General features: G+C 46.9%; 2 protein-coding genes across 2 annotated transcripts; one reads left to right on the forward strand and one right to left on the reverse strand.

Annotated features, from left to right (window-relative positions):
- Window positions 1-253: 253 nt before the first annotated feature.
- On the forward strand, window positions 254-3,706 carry LOC133909093 (phospholipase A1 PLIP2, chloroplastic-like). Its single transcript, XM_062351382.1, has 5 exons — window positions 254-1,136; window positions 1,677-2,165; window positions 2,274-2,333; window positions 2,542-2,958; window positions 3,058-3,706. Exons 1-5 carry the CDS (start codon window positions 573-575, stop codon window positions 3,571-3,573), a joined length of 2,046 nt encoding a protein of 681 aa, XP_062207366.1. The 5' UTR covers window positions 254-572; the 3' UTR covers window positions 3,574-3,706.
- A 2,349-nt stretch (window positions 3,707-6,055) lies between these two features.
- LOC133909103 (GTP-binding protein SAR1A-like) lies at window positions 6,056-12,048 on the reverse strand. Its single transcript, XM_062351392.1, has 3 exons — window positions 11,785-12,048; window positions 11,523-11,654; window positions 6,056-6,628 (listed from the first exon to the last, which is right to left on the reverse strand). Exons 1-3 carry the CDS (start codon window positions 11,911-11,913, stop codon window positions 6,308-6,310), a joined length of 582 nt encoding a protein of 193 aa, XP_062207376.1. The 5' UTR covers window positions 11,914-12,048; the 3' UTR covers window positions 6,056-6,307.
- Window positions 12,049-14,511: the final 2,463 nt, after the last annotated feature.

Below are 14,511 nucleotides of genomic sequence, written 5' to 3' on the forward strand. Positions count from 1 at the left end.
ATAATTCTAGCTCAATGACTGTCGATATAATCTCACTTTCTTAAAACCCCCTTTTTTTTTTCTTTGTAAACAGTTTTCTCAGTGGGAGTAACGTTCACAACCACAACCAAAATCACCGTAACAAAATATCAAAAAGATCCTTATGAACAAGCAACCAAAGATTTTTCTTCCCCTCTCTCTGTCACCTCCCGGCCACAAACAATCCCCCTCATCGCCTTCCGGCTCCACGCCATCTCGTCTTCCCCACCCCACTCCAACAATATAGGGGCCCTCCTCCAATGCCCATCCTCCCTCCCTCCTCCCCCCCTGCAATCTGTTTTACAATCACAGCAGCCACTTGCCGCCATCAGAAGCTAAGCTCAGGCTCAGGCTCAGGTGAAAGAGAAGATTAACCAGCCAGTCCCACAGCCATCAGCCGTCTCGAGTCTCATCAGTCATCAAATCTTCCTAAACTTAACCGCGCTATTATTAATCAGCGGCTAATTCGCGAGGCTTAACCGCCCTCGGGCCCGCGGAGGAGCTAGCACGGAAGAAGGCATAGGAGGCCACGTCGGGAGGTGCGCGCCGAGGCCATGGACGCTTTGAGGTTCGTGCGCGGCGCCGCGCCGCCCCAACCTCCGGTAGCGCCGGCCTCGGTGCCGACGACGGCGCAGCGGCGGCAGCAGAGGCCGCGCGCCACGCTGCTGCGCATGTGGCCGCGCGACGGTGGCGGCGGCGGCGGCGGCGGTGGCGTTGAGAAACCGGCCGCGGCGGGCGGCTCCGTACGCGGCGCGGAGTCGAGGATTCCTCCCCAGGAGACGGCGGAGGCGGACCAGGGGAGGCAGGGGAACTGGGTGCTGCAGATGCTGCGGGTGCAGCCGCGGTGGGTGGAGGCGGCGGACGCGGAGGCCACAGGCGGCGGCCAAGAGGTGGAAGCGGATGCGGCCGCCGCCGGGGGTGGCGTTGAGGAGTGCGTTTCTTGCGGCGGCGGGAGCGAGGAGGAGGGCTGCGCCGTCGGCTATGATGAGGGCGACGGCGAGGTGTTCGACCGCGCGTCGTTCTCGAGGCTTCTGAGGAAGGTATCGCTCAGGGAGGCCAAGGAGTACTCCATGATGTCCTACCTCTGCAACATTGCCTACATGATCCCCAGGATTCAGGTAGGATCGTCGCAGCTGCTGCTATTCCTTCACGTGTCAATCACAGTTCATCTTTGGTGGATTGCCTATTTGCCCGTGCCGCTGTGCGCGAAGACGAATGAATTTGGTAAATTTTGCTCACTAGCGTTTGATTATGCTAGGCAGGTGTTGTGTTCTTGTTCATGTTGTAAATTTTCGACATCAATGCAGGTGCCAGGTGGTGATATTTTCTAGGAATGTTCATGCTAAATTTAGTCTATTTTGGCTTTTACTGACTACTTTCTCATTGTGATTTCCATAAGCTACTCTTGTATTAGTCCATTCTTGAGTTCCATCTGTCTTCTCTTGTCCGTCAATTGGTTGAACTGTTTTTTTGGCTTAAGGATAGATTGTATTTGTGGAATTCGGTTCTGATATGGTTGTGATGTTATTGACTTCCACAATTACCTCATTGATCTAAATCCAATAGTTGTGGTTGCAAATTTCGAACCTCATTTCAGCAATTCACTTTTTTTCAATGCCTAACTTGGCATATGTTCGCTTTCTTACCTTCCATCTCAGCCGAAATGTCTCCGACGGTACAACTTGCGGTTTGTGACTTCGTCAGTGCAAGAGAAGGCCAGAACAAGTCCTGATGAGAAGCAGGAGAATGCCGCAGGGAAAGATAAATCTCCAGATCAAGAATATGAAGTTGTCGAGAATGTTGCGCCAGGGAGCAAGGAGAAAATAAGTGGCATGGGGAGAAACCCCTTTGGGGCATACCAAGTGGTGTCGTCCGCTGCCTCTTATTTGCATTCCCGGGCCATGGGCATTACGCCCTTTGGTTCCTGGAATGATGCCAAGAACGTTCCAGCCATCATGGCCATTGTAAACGGCGAGAACGACGAAGCCTCATTTGTGGCCACAACGAATTCAGTAACCTCAATGGTTGCAGCGAAGGAAGAAACTCGACAAGCTGTTGCAGATGATCTGAATTCTTCAAGATACTGTCCCTGCGAATGGTTCATTTGTGATGACGATGAAAGCAGCACAAGATACTTTGTTGTTCAGGTATTGCTTACACCCTAATGAGAACGCACACAAATTATGTCTTTTCGTACCGATTAACCCTGTATCTTGTCTTGTTTGATGATCGTGATCTGCTTATATAATCTGCAGGGCTCGGAGTCGATCGCTTCTTGGCAAGCCAACCTCTTATTTGAACCCGTCAAATTTGAGGTATGTTACTAGCTGGCGCTAAAATTTTCAGCTTCAGAATTTCTCATCTGTATATGATAAATGAAAATCGTATTGCACAATTTGAGGTCATTCAGAATTTGAGGTATGATTTGAATGCTGCACGTTTGCTAGCACTACGAACTATCAGGTATAGGAGGGAGTAGCTGACACATTGATGTAATCTCTGCTCATTTCTGATGTGACCCAGGAACTCGATGTGCTCGTTCACAGGGGGATATATGAAGCTGCCAAGGGGATGTATCATCAGATGTTACCATACGTGAAATCTCACCGGAAAAAGTGTGGTAAATCTGCAGCGTTGCGGTTCACTGGGCACTCTCTTGGCGGGAGCCTGGCTCTGCTTGTGAACCTGATGCTGCTGATGAGAGGAGAGGCGCCTGCTTCATCGTTGCTGCCCGTTATAACATTCGGCGCGCCATGCATCATGTGCGGCGGCGACCACCTGCTTCGTAGGCTTGGGTTGCCGAGAAGCCATGTGCAGTCGATCACGATGCATCGAGACATCGTTCCTCGTGTGTTCTCTTGCAGCTACCCTGACCATGTTGCGAGCATCCTGAAGCTCGCCAATGGGAATTTCCGCAGCCATCCGTGCCTCACGAACCGGGTTGGTAGATCCATGCACTCTTATCTGTTCGTGGATATTCGGATGTTATCATCCTTCATGTCGAGGAATCTAACACCAGGAATCCAATTCCAACTGCAGAAGCTCCTGTACGCGCCGATGGGGGAGGTGCTCATCCTGCAGCCGGACGAGCGGCTCTCCCCGCACCACCACCTGCTCCCTCCGGACAGCGGCATCTACCACCTCGGCGGTCCGTCGTCGTCGTCGTCGGGCGTCCCCCTGGCGCAGCTCCGGTCCGCGGTGTCGGCCTTCTTCAACTCCCCGCACCCGCTGGAGATCCTCAAGGACGGCGGCGCCTACGGCCCCCGGGGCTCCGTGTACCGCGACCACGACGTGAACTCGTACCTGCGGTCCGTGCGCGCCGTGGTGCGCAAGGAGGCCCGGCGCGCGCTGAAGGCGGAGCGCGAGCGGTGGCGGCTGCTCCTGTGGTGGCCGTTCGGCGTGCACGGCGTGTCCGGCGGCGGCGGCGGCGGCATCGTGGACGCCGTGCTCCAAGGCGGGATGGAGACGGCGAGGCGGGTGCGCCTGCTGGTGGTGCTCCTGCTGCCGGCGCAGCTGCTCGCCCTCGGCGCGCTCCTGGTCGTTAGATCGAGGTGATAGGTTTACGTCGGCCCGATCCATTCGTTCGTACACACCAATACACGATTCTTTTGTAACACGCGCTACCATATGCTAGCGCGGGCTGCGTCGCATGTGAAAAGGAAAAAAAATATATATGGAAACTTCGTTCCGTCTCAAGATTCACCAGCGGCACTTGTGTTTCAATTTCTTCCAAGAAGAATCATGTCGGTAACACGTGTACACCGGTCGACGAAAAATCTCGGACCGTGCAAATCGCCAGGCCTTACTGCTACAGTATCCACGTGTTTTTAGTCTCTGGCCTCACTGTCAGCCACTGTAAACAGTACTGTTACATGTGCTACAGTAATATATACTGCTACAATAACAAAAAAAATCTGTAGTAGCACTGTCCCACTGGATAAGGTAACTGCTGAAGATTCCAGTGCTACAGTACTTTACGGGTACCGTAGCACTAAAAAGTAGAACTGTTAGAATTGGCCTTACATTTAGGTTACTAAGACGCCTGACAGACACTCGAAATGTAACCAGTACTAAAACTACCTATTATATTAAAAAAAGCAGAAAAGCCCCACACGCCGGCGGAAATGGGAGAAAGGCCGACGACGAGTTCTCGGCCGCGCCCTGAGACGTCTCTCGCTGGTCGTTGTGTAGTAGATGCTCGGTCCGAGGCTACCTACCAGAGCTTGTGCCCTTGTGACTTGCTGCGTTTCGTTCACCAGCTGCTGCAGAGCAGGGCTGACGAGAATGTATCCAAGATCCAATCGCTGGTTTCCTTGCTTTCGCCAGCCGGGAACCCGCGCGCGCGAGAGCTGCCAAATCACGAGTCGGCGTCCACATCCGACGCGGCTGGCTATTCCTTGCGTGGTTCGCGTCGCCTCCACCCCCATCTGTCTATCGGCCGCGTCAGAGAGAGCGACGCGTGGGAAACGACGCCGGAGGTACGCGGCGCGGGACGGCCGGCAGGCGAGGCTTGCACGGAATCCGTTCCGAGAAATCGGGTAAAAATGGAAAGAGGAAGAGCTAGCGGCTGTTTGGTTCTCGATTCAAAAAACCAAGCTAAAATCGATCATATCAAAACTAGATCATATGAAAATCAGAGTAAATAGAATAGTATTTAGTTTGAGACTGAATTAAAATGTTGGCTAGCTAAAATTGGGATGGCCGTTTTTATATAAAAATCTTACCTAGTTTTACTATTGAAAATTTTTAACTGGCCAATTTTTTAAGATACAATCAAATTTTAGCTTCAATTCAAACAAAAGCTAAATTTTTTAGACATAACTAAAAATTAGCTTGGCATAGTCAGGAACCGAACAGCTCCAAGTTGGTTTTCCACTTCGACTGTTGGGTCAGTTACAGATCTCGATTACAGAAGAAGATAGAAGAGGTAACTTTTGGGACGATCCTCATCCTCTCCCGTGACACGCTCTTGCTATATCGGGTGAAAGGATCTTGGACTCGTGATCCTGACCGCCCGATCGACCGTCCGAAACTGAGACGAAGGCAATCTGCACGGTTCTCAATGCTAGATAACGTGCCGCCTGATAGAAAAAGAGGGCTTCCTGAAATACAAGAGTTCATTTTAATCACCACCGCCACCTCTCGAAATGGAACACCACTACGAAATCCTAATCCTATTCCTAGTTTTTCTCATGTTCCGTTTCGCTTTTAGGTCAGAGCAAGTTTGCTCAGTTTGGCATTGCACTTGGATGCATGCATACACAAGTAAGCCTGTCAAAGGATGGATGGCTCAACCTGAATTGCCGCAAGAGTTGCCTTCTTCCGAATCTCGACACCTCGAAAGATTCGGATAGGAACTTCAGGCTATGAATCGACTGCCATGTGACTTATCCACTTTTCCGACATTTCCTTCTCTGCACAATGCCATTTTTTTCTTCTCCAAACTCATTCGATGCCAGAGTGCTAAATTACAAAATCATCGCCGCGGGACCCCGGGGCAACGGTCCATGTGATGTCTTGCAAAAGATCCGTCCTGTTGTTTTATGCAACAGAAATAAGAAGATAAATTAAGATAGCATTTAATTGAAGAGCAAATAGGATAAGATAATTTCAGACGATTCTATTCATTCATAGATACTTATTTAATAGGTAGAATAAAATAGATCTATTTTATTAGTTTGAAATAGAATAGCTATATTCTACTCTCTTTTTTAACAACTCCATACTATATCTTTAATAATTCCGCACCATTCCATCCACTACTCTATCCAATCCAAACAGCTCAATAACAATACCAAGCACTACTAAAAACACTACCTAAAGCAACCTTGGATTGTCCTGACATTAGCATGTTAGGCGCCACTATCCTTGTGAAAACCAAAAGGGTTCTCAGCAAGTCTGAGCAAATGCAAGGTTGAGCTCCATCAACATAAAGCAACACAGGCTTACTTTCATGAACCGCAAACTCAACTGTTAGGCAAAATCCAACGCACATACCAAGTTGCTGGCAAACATTTCACAGATCCAAGTGATGTGATTAGATAATAAGCAGAAACACTTGTTGCCTCAGATGCGATTCCAGCCATTTTTAAGTATGGAAAGCGTCACCCACAAACAAAAAATAGACCCCGTCACATATATAGGATTAACATCAACTTATAGGCTTTCCCTATCACTAGCTACTATAAACATTTTTTATACAGCTGCCGGTTTATCCAAAGAACCAGACCTGATTACAACCACCTCTGAGAGCAGCAGGAGCAGCGCTATGGGCATAGACGAAGGCACGTCACTTGATGTACTGAGACATCCATTTGAAGCCTTCGCCGTAGCCCATCTTACGGACCACGCTGCACATGAAGATCTCCAGGGGCCGCACGTTGGAATTATCTAAGTTCACATTGCCCTTTCCGGTGGTGAAATTGCTCAGTCCAAGGTAGTACCGCAGCTCCTCCTCAGAAGCCGCGTAGGGGATGTCAATCTTATTTCCAAGTACGAGGAAAGGAACTTTCGCAAGGGAGTCATCTGCAAGAAGAGCATCAAGCTCCTTTTTCGACTCTGCAAACCGTTCCTTGTCAACAGCATCCACCAGGTAAATAACAGCATCAACCTATCAGGCAGATAAGAAATTAGAAACAGCCAGCCAAAGCATACGAGGAAAAAATAAACTGTGGAGAATAGAACCAACCAAGTTTAATTAAAAGTTATAATTAATTGTTAAAGCCTGTGGGTATGTCGAGCCATGGGAATAAGTAGTGGATGAATTTAGCCCCTTGGATTAAATTCCTACTGCTACAGTCAAGTCATTTTTTCCCAAACCATATTGTTACATGAAAAACTGAACCAAATCAGTGTGGCTCAAATGTGATTTTCCCAAAGCAGATAAAAAAAGGAGCATTCCATGAATCAAGTTTGAGGACATGTAGCCATGCAAGTCGGAATTTCCTTGTGAAATGCAGTGGGGCAGCACGCAAGATGACTGCACAGCATGGTGGTCACCGCAGTAAAAGAGGGAGACCCATAGTATAATGACCCAACAAAGAGAAGTTCAGCATTTTGATGACCTAAATGGATGAATGAAGAAGGGGGCGAGCACTGCCAACAGTCACTTGCCTCTGCTAACTGCTACATACCATTGACAAAAGGGATTTTGCTCACATGCTAATTTCCTTCCTATCTTCACTTCCCATGTAGCAAAATGCCCAAACCACACAGTTTGTGATCATATCATGACATGTATCGGCATCATTCCATGATCCATCAGGATCGAAATGTTGCCACCCCATTTCTGATAACTTCCCCATTACAAAAACAAAACCCAGGGGCCACAACAGAACTTTAGATGCGAATTTAAGCCCAAAAGTTGCAGATATCAGTACTCATACTATGTGTGTATAACTTCTTGTAACATTTAAGATCGCATATCAACAATTGCTACTAGTTACACAAAAAAATGCCATCAAGACATGTCACAATTCAAGCGAGGAATAGAGTCAAGGCATCAAACCAATAAACCACAAAAGAGTATCCATGTAGCATTTGACGAACATGACAGAGCATGATTCAGAACAGAAAGTGTAACTCATGCATCTAACTTGATTACTTCTACTTTACAAATTATCAAGAATGTCAAACACATTATCTATTATGGTACGAAATTCACAACTCAGAAAGAAAACATCCATCCATGTAGCTAACAGGAGGAGTTTTAAGAGGTAAATTCAGGAAGACAACATCCTCTTAAGAGCCCAATCCACAAGCACGGTCACAGCATAACAAACAATGTAGCAATCATCAATAAACAAAGCTAGAAGCAACAGAAAAATAGATAGCTCACAGCTTTTGCTGTACTTCTTTTTGACAATGTTGCTCCGTTAAGATCAAAACACAATAATTTTTTAAGGAAAAACAATCACAATTCAAGCACAAGTCATATGTTCCAATGATATAAATCCCACAGGCAATACAACATAATTCATACCATGTCCATGTCTTGCTACATGCTACAATATGTTAGCCGATATCAAATTAGTAATGTGAGTCCACAGCTACTAGGAAAAATTACAGAAACAAGGTTTCTAAAACAAATGGAATATGTATTCTTGGGGAAAAAAGAAATAAATGGATTTCGGAAAGGTTTGTGAAGCAGCAAGGAAAAGTGGGGAGCCTGGAAGTGGAAGTACGGGCAGTTTTCTTTTCTAAGTGAAAACAATTTGAGCACTCTCAGGTTCACTAACCAGAAAATACTCCAAACATATAATTAAAGAATGATAATTTGCAATAGATTACAGACAGAAGAGTTCAATATAATGTACACACTTTCTTTATAATAGCAAGTGTACCAATCTAGCTCATTCGTCTTGTTCCCGCCATTCTACGACAGTTGGGGTTTTCGATGCAAAATCCACTTGTGAACTCGGGTATTTCAGCAGGTCTCAAGCAAGAACAGTACAAAGTGCAAAGCTGTGGAATGTCTAAAGCCTTCTAATTTTTTTTTAGCAAAAATCGACTACGGACCAGCATGCCTGGAGAGTCTTGCACTTGTAGCACTCAGACTTCCCACATTGCCAAATTACCAAAAAAAAAAAATGTGACCTGAGCCTGGTTAACACTAGTGGACAACTTCACCTCTCCATCTTCAGCCATGGTCAGTCTACACCTCAAAAATGTGACCTGAGCCCGGTTAACACTAGTGGACAACTTCACCTCTCCATCTTCAGCCATGGTCAGTCTAAACCTCAACCCTCTTCACTGGTAATGTGCTGCAGTGCCTCTATCCACGAGCACTGGCCACAGCTCCCAGTAAGTGGACTGTGGAGTGCACTCTTCCCAGTTCCCACCGTTGACACCTCTGGAGGTGAGGCAGTGGGGCTTGACACATGAGAAGTTGCAGCAGTGGAGATTCTGGAGAAAAACCAGTAAAAGGATGCTGGATAAAAGCAAGGTGATCATCGGATTTCTGGAGCTTGCCATTAAAGAGGGAGGCACAGAACTGTCCAATAGTCGTAAGCAGGCAAACCTCATAATCTTTTTGGTGCTAATTTGGTCAAGTGAGAAGCATGAGCTGTACATTTGGGAAGCTCTCCAAACACAGTGATACGTGGGCAATTTCCCCAAATTTTTTATTTGAAATTGTGCTTTGTTGAGATAATGAACATAAGAATTGGCGATAATTGGTGATAAGTAGCCATAAGTAGGGCAAAATTTGTTCTATTTGGTACAATTTCTGCTCTGGTTAGGCAACAGCTTCGCTAGAAAAATGCACCTAGTTCCACACGTTCTCTTCACAGGATTTATATGACTGTTGCAACGCGAATAAGTGATGGTTCAATACTCCTGAATGTGATCTCAGGTATTTTAGCAGCTTTTCATGCAAAAACAGTACAAAACACAAAATCATGGACTTTTTTCTGAGCAAAAATTACCAACGAACCAGTGTATCTAGGGAGCTTTGCACATGTCACACTTAGACTTCCCACATTACCAAATTACCACAAAAACTGTGACCTTACCCTGTTTACTACTACTTTTCAACTTTACCTCTCCATCTTCGGATATCGCACTGATGCTTGCCAACAAATATGGAGGTGCATAGTGTAAGCAAGAAAATCTCAGTCTTTCTAGTGATAATTTGGCCAAGTGGGAAGCATGGGTTGTGCATTTGGAAAGGTCTCCACACACAGTGATACATGGGCGATCTCCCAAATTTTATTTTGAAACTGTGATTTGTTGAGATAATAATAACATTGTAATTGGCAAGAATTGACAACAACTAACCATAGATGGGGGGAATCTGTTCTATCTGGTAGAACTTGTGCTCTGATTAGGCAGCACCCTTGCAAGAAAAATCCAACTAGTTCCATAGGTTCCCTTCTAGGAAGCACGGATACGGCGATACGGATATGGATACGTGATAGGGCGATACTTTGATATGCCATTTTTCCAAAAACACCAATACGGGGATACGACTATATACATAAAAAATAAAAAATACAGATTTACATATTCAAGAATAAGAAAATAGTGGGGGGAAATAAGCCATGTTTCATTTACCCAAGTTTCGTTAGTAACAATAGATATGCCCGAATGTTGCAAAGTGTGGACAAACTTTTAATACCTAATATTTTGTGAAGTGTGACTGTCTAAGCAACCTTGTTTTTCTTTTGAGATAGAAAGAGAGTCTAATAAACATTCTGATATACAAGAACATGCAAATCTACTTGCAAGAAACACTAACAAAATTATTGCACTTCTAACAGCCATGAGGGGCGGCAGAGTAGCCACAAGAGGGGTGGCAGAGTCACTCACCAAGTGAGGAGTGGCGGCAAAGCGGTAACAACTTTCTGTCTAAGGCGGGGCATCATCCTGGTGAGGAGGGGCGGCGACGGCTTGGTGACTTGGTGAGGACTAAGGAGCGGTGGTGGCCTTCTGAGGAGGGGCGGCACTGCGGCAGCCATTTGAGGAGGGAGTGGCGGCCTGGAACGGAGCGACGGCGACCTTCTGAGGGGCGATGGCCTGGTGAGGACTAGCGTGGCCTGGTGAGGAGAGACGGCACCGCGACAGCCTTCTGATGAGGGGCAGCTGGGCTGCGTCCTTGTGAGGAGGGGGCGGCAGCTTGGTGAGGAGCGGCGGCGGCCTTCTGAGGAGGGGCGACATACGGAGATGGCGGCGGCGAGATCTGGAGGAGCAGGAACACACGAGATGCTGCCGCACTGGGCAGGTGTGTGGGGGCGGTCAGAGGTGCTGAGGTGGGGGTGATTTTATTCCATAGGTATCCGAGAGGTATCGGAATTATTTTATTTATTTGAAAATCGTAAAATTCACCAATACGCCTCGAATATCTATCCAGGTGTATCTGAGGAGTATCCATATCCGATATGGTATCGGATACTGATACGTGGATTTTTAGAAGTATCCGTGCTTCCTAGTCCCTTCCCTGGATTTGTATGGCTGTTGTAAACTGATGGTTGAAGGCTCTGAATTCATATGCTAGGGAAATCCATTCCTGCTTATTCTTGGTGCATAGATTGTGTATTCTCCTTGAATACAGAGATACCATCCTACCATCACAGAATGCTTGAAGGCACAGAACTAATGGCGCCAGTTAGTAGTTCCTTGAAAATTGTCACGACCAATTGTCCATGGAGAACTAATCTGAATTGCTGGAGCTCAAACAACAGCATAGCTATCAAGTTCTAGTATCTTTCAGAATCACATCATGATCAGGTCGCTAAAATCGTGGACCAGCACATGCAGCATCCGAATCGCTTAAGCGGGGATTGTCTTTAGACGATCAGATCCATGAGCAAGCTTATGGCAAGATGTCCCTACAACGTCACCTATTCAGATACATGGCTAATCCCCCAGAGCCTCTTATATCTAAAACTCTATCACCTTCGTCTCAACAGAAATCCCGACCATCAATCACACAACAACTGCTCATGGAACAGCTCTAACCATAACGACAAGCAAAGAAACGAGGACAAGGAAGGAGTAGAGGCAACCTTCGCGTAGTAGTCCTTCCAGACGCGGCGTGCGATCTGGTGGCCGCCGAGGTCGAAGGCCTTGAACCTGATCTTGCCGATGCTCAGCTCCTCCGACGTCGGGTACTGCGTCGGCTGGTGCTGCACGAGCCTCTGCGATCCACCCAATCCAATCCACGCAGAGGCGTGCACACCAATCACTCGATCAGAACAGATCAGGAATCCTCGGCAACGGGAAAGCGAAAAAAAAAAGATGAGAATTCGCAGGGAGGGAGAGGGGGACCTCGTCCTTGAGCATGTGGAGGAGGGTGGTCTTGCCGGCGTTGTCGAGGCCGAGGAAGAGAATCTTGGCATCCTTCTGCCACAGCCCCAGCGACGCCAGCACACCGTAGAACCAGTCCACCAGAAACATCTCCGCTCTTCTTCTCCGGCGATCGCCTCCTCTCTGCACCAGATCGACCGACGTCTCTCTCCCCGGCTTTCGACGAGAAGAATTTGCCTACCCTTTTTCTTCTTGTGGGCTGCGTGCTCTGTTCTAGATTCTTCGGTGGCGTCTACTTGTTTCTAGAAGAACCTCCTCCCCTCCCTGCAGCCGTAGGATATAATCCGACGGATGAAAACTACTTAGGGGGACATTAGGGTTTGTGTTTGTGCTTTTGATAAGAAAGGGTGGGTGATTTATAAAAAAAAGAAAGAAATGGTGGGTGATTGCAGTCATGGATATCATCTGATGTATTAGGGGTGGGTGATTCCGTAGGAGGTAGAGGTGGGAGTGAAATATTGGGTTGTGGGTACATTATAAGGGTGTGTGATTGAAAGGAAATTTTATGAGATATTTTATCAAGAGATTTCTACAAGACTTTGATTTATGCTGTTCTTTCTTGATTCAACGGCTGGTATGTGCAACTAAGAGGAAAGAGGAGGACATGTGACATGCACAAAAGAATATTTTTCTGTAAGACCAGGTCTCATAAAATTTTCTCCTATGCGATTGTCGATGGATGAAACAAATGACCATTTCGAGAAAAAGGATGGGCAACGCTTAGTGCCTACATCAAGATAGATATAGTCGGTGGACATTAAAAGGCACATCTAAACAAAAGAATACAACAAGGGTTGTACGGTTACATTTGGTAGGCATTTGCCTACTACTTAAACAACTAAATCTATAGTTCATAATCTGTTACCAAAATCATATGTAAGGAATTTATGATGAACCACTCAATCAATACCCAACAGATGATACACTTGCAATATGACAATTATAGCGTTAAAATTAGACCATGCGCCAATTTTTCATGAACTATCATAATAATTGGCAATATTGAAGCATACATCATGTGATGCCGATGTCGTGACATCAAATGGTTCATGTAATTCACCTCTTTTGGTCTACTTTAGGACATTACTATGAAAATTAAAGTGCACTAGGCACTACCATTGTAGGTAATATAAGGACCAAATTCCTTCATTCTAGAGGGAAAAAACTTCAGTTCTCTCCTTGTTCGTGGTGGCTGCTGCGCGCAGCTTATGTTTTTTTTACTGACTAATTGTTGCTCTTCTTAGCTACAACTGCAGCTTCATCTTATCCCCACCGATTTTTGCTCCTATTTCATGATGTTACACTAAGTTTGTTAGCATATTATATAATATGGTTATGCAAAATTATGGGAAAGTGATTTTTAGCACGTATATTCCTTTTTTATTACAAAGAATGACGTACACATACACATACCACTACACACATATACCACACTCACGCACCTACGAGTATGTCTCTTATCACACACCTACAACTAAAACATTGAAAGCACCCACATGCGAGAAACACTAAGCCACACTCCTAAATGTCGTTATATGTTATTTTGCAAACTTGCTAACATGCCATCCTAACATACATGTATTTGTTGACATGACACAACAGTCGTCAATAAATTCACTTAACAACATTTTTTCTTAAAAAAGTAGGGATATAGATCAGCCTCAAAGATTCTTCTATTTCAACCTCTCTAGGGATGGCAATGGGGCGGGGCGGGACCGGGTGGAATGAGAATGCACCCAACCCGAAACTCGAAACATTAAACCCGACCCAGCCCCGATATTGATATCAGGTGCAAAAGCACCCCAGCCCTGGCCTTGGCGGGGACCTGAGACCCGATGTCGTCACATGGGTCCTCCGGCTCCTCCGCTAGCGCATCGAGGATGGCGCGATATTCATCGGCCTCCTTTGCTAGGATGTCGCACATGCATGGGATCCAATAGCCACCTCTGTCGGTGCATCGAATGGGCGCAAGATCTGACGGCGGCCACCTTCGTTGGCACGTCGAACGGGCGTAGGATCCAGCGGTCTCCTCCGCCGGTGAGTCAAACATGAGGAGGAGCAGAGGCGCGGCGGAGGGAGGAGACAGGAGGAGATGAGAGGCGGGGTAGAGGCATGGTGTCGGGAGGCGGAGTGGACAGGGAGCTACCAGGCGTGGTGCCGAGAGCCCGGGAGGCAGAGCAGAGGCACGTCTCCGATTTTACCACCGCCGGCCGCAATGTGGAGACTGTGGGCCATGGCCCGACTAGCTTGTTTCGGGGCTCGTTGGGGGCACCCACGGGGGCAACTGCAACCCCAGCCCTGAACCTAATTCGGATTAAGGCCCTGGCCCTATATCCCCACGGGTGAATTTTACACCCGAACTCACCCCCACTGGGTCTAAAACGCGCGGGGCTCCGACCCGACCCGCCTTGTTGCCACCCTTAAACGTATCTCTTCTCTTCACTCAACAGAACGATTGACAATGTCAGTAATGGATGTGAATACGGAGGCAATGCACGCAACCAACGACTATCGAACAATGGTAGATTTGTTAGGTGGATCTGGAGGGCTAGGGCTAGTCATTGCCGAACAATGAGGAGGATGAGAGGACTATGATTATTAGTGTGGTGGAGGGAGGGCAGAAGAAGAGTGGAACAAAAGAAGATAGATGGTTGTAGCAAACATGGTAAATTGGTATGTAATGTTTAT

The sequence above is a fragment of the Phragmites australis genome, chromosome 1, assembly GCF_958298935.1.
Source record: "Phragmites australis chromosome 1, lpPhrAust1.1, whole genome shotgun sequence".
Taxonomy (NCBI): Eukaryota; Viridiplantae; Streptophyta; class Magnoliopsida; order Poales; family Poaceae; genus Phragmites; species Phragmites australis.